Source organism: Varanus komodoensis, unplaced genomic scaffold (genome assembly GCF_004798865.1).
Source record: "Varanus komodoensis strain SLA01 unplaced genomic scaffold, ASM479886v1 scaffold414, whole genome shotgun sequence".
Taxonomy (NCBI): Eukaryota; Metazoa; Chordata; class Lepidosauria; order Squamata; family Varanidae; genus Varanus; species Varanus komodoensis.
The window spans coordinates 43,862-55,258 of record NW_025335961.1 but is presented as its reverse complement, the minus strand read 5'-3'; the positions used below and the strand labels follow the sequence as shown (position 1 = coordinate 55,258).

At 55.2% G+C, this 11,397-nt stretch overlaps 1 protein-coding gene across 1 annotated transcript; it reads left to right on the top strand.

Moving 5' to 3' along the window:
- The first annotated feature begins 601 nt into the window (after positions 1-601).
- LOC123029925 (H-2 class I histocompatibility antigen, alpha chain-like) lies at positions 602-11,391 on the top strand. The gene is made up of 6 exons (XM_044443362.1): positions 602-863; positions 3,629-3,904; positions 5,204-5,545; positions 6,131-6,211; positions 8,091-8,123; positions 10,880-11,391. The coding sequence occupies exons 1-6, from the start codon at positions 740-742 to the stop codon at positions 11,179-11,181; spliced, it is 1,158 nt and encodes a 385-aa protein (XP_044299297.1). The 5' UTR covers positions 602-739; the 3' UTR covers positions 11,182-11,391.
- Positions 11,392-11,397: the final 6 nt, after the last annotated feature.

The following is an 11,397-nucleotide window of genomic DNA, read 5'->3' as shown; positions in this document are numbered from 1 at the left end:
CACACAGAGGAGATTTTGCTTCCTCTGGTTTGGGCATCACACCGAGCTGCCTGCAGGGAGACCGACAAGGCAAACTGGGCCGGCAAGCAGCTGGTCACTGCGGCTGACTGGCCTCCCTGCAGTTAGCGAAATGGGTCAGCCCCCCCCACCACATGGGCTGGATCGCACTGAGGGGAGGTAGCCCCCGCTGCGCAGCCTGACCATCTTTGCCCAGTGACTTCCATCCGTCACGCGGCTCGTCTTGTCTCCAGGGTGGCCTTGCCTGCTTGGGGGAGGGGCAGTAGCCCAGCTGCAGCCCATGGCTGGTACGTGGTGGCCCCCAGTGTCCTCGCTGGCCAAGTACGTGTGACGTGGCTAATGAGCTGCAGGCCAGGGAGGGAATCAGGCCGCTTGGCCAGCCACGTGTGGCCTGGTCAAGCCACTGTAGCCGGCTCACCAACCACGGCTGCGCAAACTGGCCTGCAGCTCGCATCTGGGGCTCCCCACAGGACTCCAATAGGGTGGCTTCATCCCTGAGGGTCCATAGTATTTAGGGGAGTCCTCAGCTGCAGCCCCCTAACTCTGCTGCCTCCCCTTGTCCTCTGCAGCCGCCTCCTCCCACTCCCTGCGCTATTTCTACACGGCGGTCTTGGAGCCCAGCCAGGGGCTGCCCCAGTTCGTCCAGGTGGGCTACGTGGACAGCGAGCCCATCACCCACTATGACAGCAGCACCCGGAGGAAGAGGCCAGCGGCGCCCTGGATGGAGAAGGTGGGCGAGGACGATGCCCAGTACTGGGAGAGGGGTACCCAGAAATTGCACAAAACTGAGCAAATGTTACGAGAAAACCTGGCGACTCTGCAGAAATACTACAACCAGAAAGGGGGTGAGTGGAGCACAGGAGAGGGGGGCAGATCCCCGTCCAATGTTTGTCCTTTCCATGGGAGGAGAATGTGGGGGAAAGGAGGGGGCCCCACCCAGGGCAGCAGCTCCTTCCCTCTCCCTACAAGGCTTGCAAGAGGCCTCCCCTTCCTCCAGGGAAGGACCCGGAGCAGCGTCATCCTGGGCCCCGGGGAGCCTGCAGGGCCGCTTGGAGGAGAGCTCCCCTCCAGATGACAGCCACCTTCCCTCGCGGGGGGGGGGGGGAGGGCGCCCGCCAGGCCCCCCGCTGCCTGCAACGGCTGTGACGGGGACTTCAGGGGTGGCCCTGGCCCCACCATCGGAGGGCTCTGTGTGGCTCTTTCTCTCTTGCCTTCCTGACAGTTATTTTCTGTTTTGGTAATAAGAAAAAAGATGAGATGCACATGCTTGGAAAACATTGGCTTGGACTGAGAGTAGATGATGAGGTCTTGCCCCCCACCCCTTAAAAATTTGTGAGTGAGTAAATCCATCAAACGGATGGTTCAGGATTTTTGCCAAAGGCCAGCAGAGAGCAGAATATGAGATTATAACCATAGCAATTCTCCATGCCTTTCTTCTGCCTCTAAATGGGGCAACATCTGTGGGTTTGCTGGTCTGGGAATTGGCTAGTCTTCCACATTTCTCGCATTGGGATGGTCATCCGAAAGATTTTCCACGCAGAGCATTTCTACGCTGCGCTCAGGTGTTTCCCAGTCATAATTTGGCCACAAGGGAAGCATTTTTGGTCTCATGTCGCGAGAAACCATGTCACCTCCTCAAGATGGCCAACCTCCTCTATTATCAGGCTTTTGCAGGGAAGCAGGAGAAATTCATGTCCATTTAACTTCCCCAAACAAACCTGCTGCCCCCTCCCTTCAGATTTCTCGGATAAAACAGTTTCCGATTTATGTGTTGCATTCCTCTCCCCGCTCTTCCTCCAGGGAACCCAGGGCAGCCTTCCCAATCCTCCTGTCCATCTTCTCACAACAACCTGTGAGGTGGGTTAGACCAAGAGCCACTGGGCCAGTTTGCCCGCTTCCCATGGTGGCTTCTTTGATTTGCCACGTTTGCTGCCGGCACACCCTGCTCCCCTGTCCAGACCCCGCTCTTCTGGTCATTCAGACCGGGGCAGCTTGGCTCGCTGGAGGGGGAAGCGACTCTGAAGTAGCCCGACTGGCTGATGACACGTATTGTGCCCCACGTGTTCTGTGGGGCCACGATTATGAATAGGAGTTTCAGTGGCGCTCTCCTTCTATGCGAAGGGAGTGGCAGGTAGCAAGGCCGAGAACGGCCACCTGTGGGCTGTCCAGGCCGAATGCAGCCTATCCTGTTGCCTTTTATAGCCAGGCTGAGCATGAAATTCGGAGAGTCCTTGCCCTCTTCTTCCAGGATCACTCAAATGCTCAACCAGCTTCAGGCACAGGCAGCTCAGGGCTGCTCAGGAAAAGGGGACCCCTCCTCAGAGAGGAACCCCGAGCCTTTCCCCACCTCGAGCATTATTTCCCTCCACCACCCCATGGGCCAGTGGAACAGTCCTTGGGTCCAGGTGTAGATTGTTCACCCCTCATCACAACTACCTCCAGTGTCCGTGGGGCACAATGGCTGGTACCTCTTTCTCCTGCACAAGAGGAGCCCAGCCTTGGATGTGGTTTTCTTTAGTGCTGATGCCTGGTTTTTCCAGCACTCGCCCTGCACGTCACGTAACCCTTCCCGGCCTGCCAGAGTCACCAGCTGGTTGTGTTACACTCTGCTCTGCCCAGTCCGGAACTGTGACGCGATTCTGGACAGGATCGGCTCCGAGGGCTGAAAATGCCTCCCATTCCTCCAAACGGCCGGCTCTTCCTCACTGCGCAGTTGCCACATTCCACATGCTGGAGCAGCGGCAGCAGCGGCCCTGTTGGTTTCCAAAGATCACATGCCTGTCCCAGTTTTCACATTTTAAAATTTCCTCATTGTGGGACACTGCCAGGGTAGAGAAAGGAAACAGCATTTCCTGCTGCTGAACACACTCCCTGAGGAGTACGTATCAGTCTCCTGCAGAAAAGGATAATTCATATTTTGATGAAACATTTAAAGAGGAGCATCTGTGACTCAAGCTTGCCAGCTCTGACCATCTGAGAGGCTCTACTGCTTTTCATTTTCTTTTCCAAACTCCCCTCAACTCCCATTATAATCATGCTGACCATAATAAAATTTTCATTGATCACTGAATTCTTCTAACGGTCTTCTATTTACATAGCTAGTTAACTTTGCCATCACAGCATATTCTGCTTGTCTGTTTCTCCATTATTCAATAGCTGGGGGCTCCGAGGATTTTCATTTACAAGCAAGTGTGATCTAAATTTCAGCAAGTTAGGTATTATTCCCTTGGCAAAGAAGATAAAGTAAGAAAAACAGTACAAAATGAAATGATAAGGAGAGAAAGGGAAAAGAAAACAGAAGAAAAAGTATATGTGGGGGAGGTCAACCCTATAACTTGTTCTAGTTTACCTTATCCAGCCATCTCATTACCAGAGCTGCAGACAGAAAGTCTTCATGCCCACCGCTCATTCAGAGAAGTAAAAAACCTCTCAAGGACAATTTAGGAACAAACAAGATAAGGCACAAGATCAGGGAACACTGCTGAGTTGCCATTTCCTCGGAAGTCTCACCCTGAAGCTTCTTTGGAGGGTGTTGTGGGGGTCATTGTGACTGGCGTCTGGGGGAAGCAATCCCCATCTGATCCCCCAGCCTCTTGACTGTCTCTTCCAGGGCTCCACACCCTGCAGTGGATGTACGGCTGTGAGCTGGAGAGTGATGGGAGCAAAGGAGGATACATGCAGTTCGGCTACGACGGGAGCGACTATCTCAACCTGGACAAGGAGCATCTCAGGTGGACGGCGGCCGATGCCACAGCCCAGATAAGCAAGGTGAAGTTGGAGGCCGAACCCGCCATTGCTCAGAGATCCAAGGCCTACCTGGAGGAGGAGTGTGTTGAGTGGCTGCAGAGATACCTGGACTATGGCAAGGAGACCCTGCTGAGGACAGGTGTGTGGTGGGGACGGAGGTGTCTTGGGGGGCAGTTTCTGCTCCCCTTTCCTTGTTCACTGGACAGAAGAGTGGGAAGATGGCAGGAACGTTCCATTTCAGCCAGCACTGAGGGGAGCTCTGCTTTTGAGTGCCTCTCCCAGATTTTCACTCTACATCTGGCCCAGAAGTCAAAATGTAGCAGAGCATGAAAGCTGGGAGTTTCCCCCTAGGTGTCTCTTTGGCAGCTTGTGGGGCTCCCTGCTCACACATGTCCAGAAGTGCAGAGGCTGCCCTTTCCCTTTGGGGACCCTCCACCCCCCACAGGCCTGTGATCCAGCTTCAGCCTGGGCGGGGCCAGGGCAGGAGGGCTGGTATGGGGCAGGGGCTGGACGTGTGTGGGAACCCCCTTCCTGAACCCACCAAACCAAATCCTCCAGTTGGGACAGCTGGGCCTCACCTGCCTAACAGATATCTCTGATAAAATAATTGCTTTTCCCCAAGACTGCTGCTCTCCCACTGATTCCAAACCCATCTGCCCTTCTGCACCACATGCCTCATGAGTGGGGAAGAGAAATGGGGCAGGTTGGCTAAGGAATCCCCGAGCTGGGAGGAGTGGAAAAGCACATCCCACTGGCCCTTCCTCAGAGGGAGAAAGATTCTGCAAGTATGTGATCCTTGCCATTTTGATAAAAAGTTTAACGCTCCTGCCGGGAGTATCTGCGCATGTGCAGAGTTTCTTCACCTTCCTGAAGGGAAAACTGGGAAAAATGGCTAAACGTAGAATGCTTTGCAACAACTGCCTCCAACAAAACATACAGAAATCATTGAGCACATCATCTTTTTCTGGCTCTGAAATGCTGGATAGGCTCATGGGCAATCAGGCCCAAGCAAGACAGAGCAAGAAGTGCAAGAATGGACACTTAAGTAGCATTAAACATTAAAGCAGGGCTGCAAGGCCAAGAGCTGCAGTTCCAGCTTGACCCTCTGGGGGGAGCCAGCACTCTACTCCCATCCTTCGATTGCGGGGTGGTGGAGCGGATTCAGCCCTGGCACCTGCAGGGATCCTCCCTGAAGCCCAAAGCAGAATGGCTCCAGGCAGGGATTTCGCCTTAAGCCCCGGTTTGAGAATGTTCAAAATGTTTAAAAATAGAAAATATTTGGGTGCCTGGGAATCCCTTTCAGCCCATCCTCAGGCAGTGTTAGTAGGGCCTGGATGGCCCCAGGAAACACAGACCTGCTATTCAGATATGCCCCATCCTGCCCATCGCTGGAGAGATTCTGCTAGTGGTGATAACACCCAGTTTGCCCACTTTGCAGAGTCCCCTGAAGTGAAGGTGACTTGCCACAAGTCATCCACGGAGGACGTGGAAACCCTCATCTGCCGGGCCCACGGTTTCTACCCCAAGGAGATCGAAGCCGCCTGGACCAGAGACGGGGAGAGCTGCGAACACGAGACCTTCCGTAGTCGTGTGGCCCCCAATCCGGATGGGACTTACTACATCTCACTCTACACTGACGTAGAGCCCGAGGAGCGGGGCCGCTACCGGTGCCGTGTGGCCCATGCCGGCCTGTCGCAGCCTCTGGTCTTGGCCTGGGAGGGGCCTGCAGGTGAGAAACGGCTGGGGAAGGGAGAAGGCACAGATCAGGGGTTGGATTCTTGTAAGTTGAGTTTCCCCTAGGAGAGATGGAGAAATCTAAAAGAGAAGTGTGTGTGTGGTTTGGGGTGCAAAGCGAGGGATTCCCATTCATGTGGAGGGAGGGTGTGATTCCTGGCAAGAGAGTTGGAAGATTGGCCCTTGGAAGGAGATGCTTCATCTCTGGTTGAGATCATGACAGAGATGTGGGCGTTGCAGCCCTGGGATGCCCGAAGTTAGAATGGTTGCAGATTTCCATGCAGTGCCTGTCTTAATAAGAGTCGCACAGGACTGAATAGATAAAAAACTCTGAGGGGACGAATATGTAGCTGGGGGGTGCGGGCGCAGCCTTTCACAGGCCCCACTGATGCTGCTGCCCCGCACTGCTGACATTTGGCAGTGTTGTGGCCTAAATATGGGCACTTTGCCACAAAAATAGGCTTGTTCTCAAGGAGAAAGGGGCCCTTTTGAGTCTGTTGCAGTTTGCTTCCAAATTTCAGAGGGAAGCTGCCGTTGTTCTGTTATGGGGTGGGGGGTTGGGGGGGAGCGTCCTCATGAGGCTGGAAGAGCTGCTGCTGCTCTGGACTGACATGCGTTTGTCCCCTTTCAGGGAATGTGTGGATCATTGTAGGAGCCGTCGCAGGGGCTCTGGTTCTCCTGCTTGTTGTGGCCATCATCATCATCATCATGAGTAAGTAAGCTGGGGCTGCCTTTGCTGGGCTGCATGTGGACATGCGTCACTCTGTTGGTGGCCCTCACTAAGAAACGGTGGATCGTGGCCCCTCCATGGGGGAGGCAGCCCCAAAAGGCGCCTCCCTGAAAGTAGCTTTAGGAGCAGGAGCAGGGAAAGACCTGAAGGAAGGCCGTGGGTCGCTGCCCCCTGCGCGGGAACGGCCTCCCGGTGTCCACCCATACTGGAGAGGGAACCCCCAGGACAGCAGTGGCACCCCAAAGACCACCAGCCACCACAGCACCCTTGAATCAGGCTCCCTATTTTCTCACCTGGGGTACTGCCTGATAGTGAACCTGTGAAGTCCGGAACCAGGGGCTGGAAGGCACCGGAGTGTCACTGGGTTTGAACTCTCTTGTCCACTGCCAGAATTTTCACCAAGATCCTAAATGCATTTAACTTTGGTGAAGTCTTGGAGACCATTCTGAATTTTAACTTCTCGCATATCTTTTATTACTACGGTTTTAAGGGGCTGTTTCCTTCCCCTCCGTGCCTGGATTCCAGGCAACCCAGCTCAGGACATTGCAAGTCCTTTGCATATTTGTTTTGGAAAAATTAAATTTCTGGTATCCTGTAAGTGGATCCTTTTTACCTTTCTGGTGTGTGTTCTGAAGGGCTCAGCTTTGGCAAGAATGGTATTTCAGCAGGTGAACCTGTCACAGCTCGGCCTTCATGCACTTAAAACCATTGTGGGGGGCACCAGAATCACAACATCATTAGCTGCAATAAGAAGCATTCCTTGACGCAGCATTAAAATGTTTTAGTGAATGTAATTTTGGGGTGGGTGGAAATATAATGAAATACTGTCGGTATGAGGGAATGCTAAAGCACGTCCAGTGTCGTGAGCTGGCTCCTTCCCTCTTTCCTTCTGGTGATCAAACTCAAGACAGTCCTTCCAAGTGCAGATCTTCTACTGAAAATAACAGATGCCTTCAGTCTCCCTTGGGTGGTGAGGAGTACACTCTGCACATGGGTGCCGGGGACCAAGATTGGGCACCATCTCAAAGAAAAGCCTTCTGACAAATCCCGTGGGGAATGTGTCCCAAGTTCTGTTTTCCCCGGCTCCATCTCAGGGCTTCCAACAAGTTGCCCACGCAACTGAGAATTGCCACCCATTCTGCCTGCCCGACTGGGGAACAGGGGTGGGGAACCTGTGAGCCTCCAGATGTTTTGGACACCCAGCTCCCATCTGCACTGAAAGCCCAGTTTCCTCACTCCTGCCGTGGACCATCGCTTACCCCGTCTCTTGGATGAGCGGATTCCACAAGGAACCTTAACGAGAGCCATGTCTGGGACCCAGGGAAGGATTTCTCTTCCGGCTTGCTTGCTTTGCTCTCCTTCAGAATGTCCTGCATTATGCCAAACTGAGTAGCTTAGAAGCATTTTACCCTCTGTTTCCGTATTTCAATATGTATTATTATTACTATTACAGCATTGTGTTATATTTGTAACTGACTTTTTTTTCTTGTGTGGAAGTCAAGGCAGCTCACAAAGCTCCATTTAACCTTCACAATAATAACTCTGTGAGCTGGGTCAGGCTAAAAGCGAGTGCCTGGCCTAAAGTCACCCAGGGAGCATCACACCTGAGTGGTGGTGATTGATTGATTGATTGATTGATTGATTGATTTTCTACGCCGTCCAGTACTAAAAAAAGGCCTCTGGATGGCTTATAAGGAGCCCCGAGGTCCTAGTTCAACCCTTAGACCCGATTGTCTGGAACCGTGTGGTGTACTTTGGTTTAGCTGGCCGGAAAATGGAGGCGAGGGAGAGATGGGGAAACACCCCCATCGCCTCGCAGACATCTGAAGACACTGGCCGTCCTTATTTTTCTCCTTTCCAGGAAAACTCCGAGGGGCCATCAGTTTCATCCCGGGTAAGTGGAGAGAGGGCAGGAGCTCATCCTCGCTTGAGCCTGCTGGAGAAGGGAAGCCACCTGCTCCGTTCGGTTGCCTTCCAAAGCGCCTCTGGGGACTCAGCTCAGCAGTCGACCTGCACCTGTACCTGCATCTGGCCTGCACCTTCAGTAGTGAGCAGGGCCGGATGACACCCAAAGCCGACTGCGGAACAAGCTGCTCAGTAGCTGCCCCCTCCCCACACCCTGCTCAGGCCTCCTGTGGGCATCCCAGGAGGCCTCCTAGGAGCCCTGAGCTTCCAACCTCCCCCACGTCTCCACCACCTAAACTGAGCAAGGTGGGTTAAAGTGTAGCCCTGTATCTGCATTGGTCTCGCTCTGCATATGGAGAGATCTGGGCACAATTACTTGGCAAAAGATGAACTGCAGTGGGGGCAAGATGGGCAGCCACACCAAAGCGCTGCTGGGGCACCTCGGAGGAGCAGCGGGCATCCTCCCCAGTGGCGGTCGCCAAACCAAGCCAGAGCCAGCCTTTGCCAGCTTTGTCTGTCATGGGGGATCTTTGCCAGCTGCCCCAGTGCCACTTGGGCACTTGGAAATGGCTGGCATGGGCAGGTGCCCAATGGACCCTTCGCAAGAGTAGCAGGATTCTTTTCTTGGTCTGGCCGGGCAGCTCTGCAGCCCTTTGGCTTAACCACGGTGGGTTGAGTTCTTTGGGTCTGGATGGCACAGCGAGCCACCATGGCTTGAAAAAACTCTGCAACAAGCCACCACTTATCAGGGGGGCTTATACTCTGTGCCACCCTGAAAAATTATGAAAAATTAAGCCACCCTAGTCCATAAGCTGCTGGGACTTAGCATGTTATACAGACATGATCAGTCCCTCCTCTGCCCCATGCTTGGATCTTTCCTCCTGAGCAGAAGGGTGGTTGCTCCCCGTGAGAGCTGAGCCGTGCGGTCTCCCTGTGAGGCGGCCTCCCTGGGCTGCCTTGCTCTGCGATGGCCGTCTCAGCCTCCACCAGGCAGCAGTGGCTGGTCGAGGGCTTCACTGCTTTCAATCTGGGCAAGGGCTGGACCAAGTCGTCCCCTCTCCACACCGGCATCTCCCCACCTCCAAGAGCTCATTATCGGGTGGCTGAGAGACTTTAACCTTCCCCCTGCCACAAGCATGTTCTGATCTTTGAAAGTTCACAATGCGAAGGTTGGTATGTAGGGGACTCCCTCTATTCTCAACCTCAGGCACGTGGATCCTGCCTCAAATTCCTCCTGAGGCTTGTCAGAAAGAGATATGAGAAGCATGTGACTGAGAGGGGGCGGTTATGTTCCAAAAGGCCTGGTTCATTGGAGAAGGCAAGGTTTCTCCAGAGGTCCCTTCCAGCTCTCAGATGCTGCCTTGTCCAAGATGAGCCTGGCGGACAACTGTGGTGCATCGTGAGCAGCTGGGCCCAGGAGACCCGCCGGAGCCGCGAGGTTTCCCCCTCCTGCCGCTTGAGGCTGCTGCCGCTGCACAAATCCACAGGGAGGGCCGCAAAGAAGCCGCACACGGATTGGCATTTAGGACTGCCCTGCTCCTGCGCTCACCCTCTGCAGGCTGGTTGCTGTCCCCAGAGGCGGGGCAGGGTCCCTCGGGCGGAGGTTGTCCTGCAACCCCCTGGCCCCCAGCTGCTTCAGGCGCTCAGAGCCAGCACCGGCGCTTGACATTGCCCTCCGGCAGCTGGATGGTGTTGGAGAAAAGCAGGCACAGCTCCGTGGGAGAGTGGGGCCCTCTCTTAATTCTGTCTGGGCAGAGCTGGTGCCCGAAAGGGGGAGGCGCTGTGGACCATGAGGGGCCAGGTTCCGGCCAGCTTCAGGCTGCCTGCTGGCTTCCACTGCTCCAAGGGGTCTGTGGGCCAGAACGGTCCCTCTCGGATGTTTCCCTCAGGGAAACGGCATCCAGTCACTCATGCGCCCAGCAAGGTGCCAACACTCCTTTCTGCATGGCTGCTGCTGAACTGGTCTTCATGATGAAATGTCTACAACCTTGCGACGACCTCGTCGTGTCCCCGTTGGATGCTTGTCATGGCAGAGGGCCATCAGGCGTTGCTTCTTGTTTAGGTGGAAATCAGAAGATTCGTTGAATGGTGACTCTTGTTTGAATGTGTGTGGAGATGGGGGTCTGGGATGGCTGCATCATGGGACTGCAGAGAAATGGGGCGGGCGATTGCATCGAGAGGCAATCTATGTAACCCAGCGGGAGGTGTCAAAGTCGGCCTCGCAAGGCCCCGGAGTGAGTGGGGCCCAGAGGGTGCTCTGCCCAGAGCAACAGCTCCCTGAGATGAGCAGCAGCTTCCGGGAGCATCTGGCCTGTCCGCCCCTCGTGATGTCTGGGAAGGCTGATGTGCCATTAGAGGCTGATGTGCCTTGCAAACAAAGGCCTTTCACTGTCCTTCAAGCATGTCCAGGAGGACGCAAGAGGAGCCCTGCCAGATCAGGCCAGTGGTCCGTCCTGCCCAGCCTCGGCCAGCCAGTCGCCTGCAGGATCCCACAAGCAGGGCGGGAGGGTGACAGCACCCTCCCACCCATGTTCCCCGGCCACTGGGGTGCAGAGGAACATGGTTCCTGTCATCAGGACTGCAGCCATGGAGACCTCCTCCTTCCGTCCCCTTGAAATCTGTCCAAATCATGTCACCTCTCATGGAGGGGAATTTCCTGGCTCAGCCAAGCGCTGTGTGACGGAGTCCCTCGCTCGGTCCGTCCTGCATCTCCCAGGTTTATTTCTTTTTATTTTGTCCCAGCAGGGGCAGTCGCAGCGAAGCAGAGCGAGGAGGAGCTGGAGAGCCGCAGGGGACGCATGGAAGAAACGGTAGGAGCTGCAAGGCATGCTGTGTTGACGTGGGCCCCCCATGACTCCTGGCGAAGCGGACGGGGCTGGGCTGCGTGGAGGCTGCCCGCGAGGCCTGCTTTTGGCCCCTTGATACCAACAGGCAATGTCCTAAGGGTGGCACGACAAGGAAGCTGTCCCTTCTTCGCGGCCTGGGTGGCCGGGGGACTGTCTTCCCTGTGGGAGCAGGATATCCAGCCTCAGGCCGGGGCTGTGTAGGCAAGACAAGCCATGGGGTGGGGAGTGGGTATTGGGATTGCTGAGAGCTGGGCCAGGCCAGGCCGGGCCAGGCCAGGCCAGGAGAAGGCCGTGGCAGGAGCGGCAGGTGTTGCAGGCACCGGTGCCATGTTCGTCTGCCTTCCCCAGGATACCCCTGTGCTAAGAGCAAGTTGGTGCCCCTCCTCAAGGAGAAGGTGAAGGGTCTAGAGCAGGGGT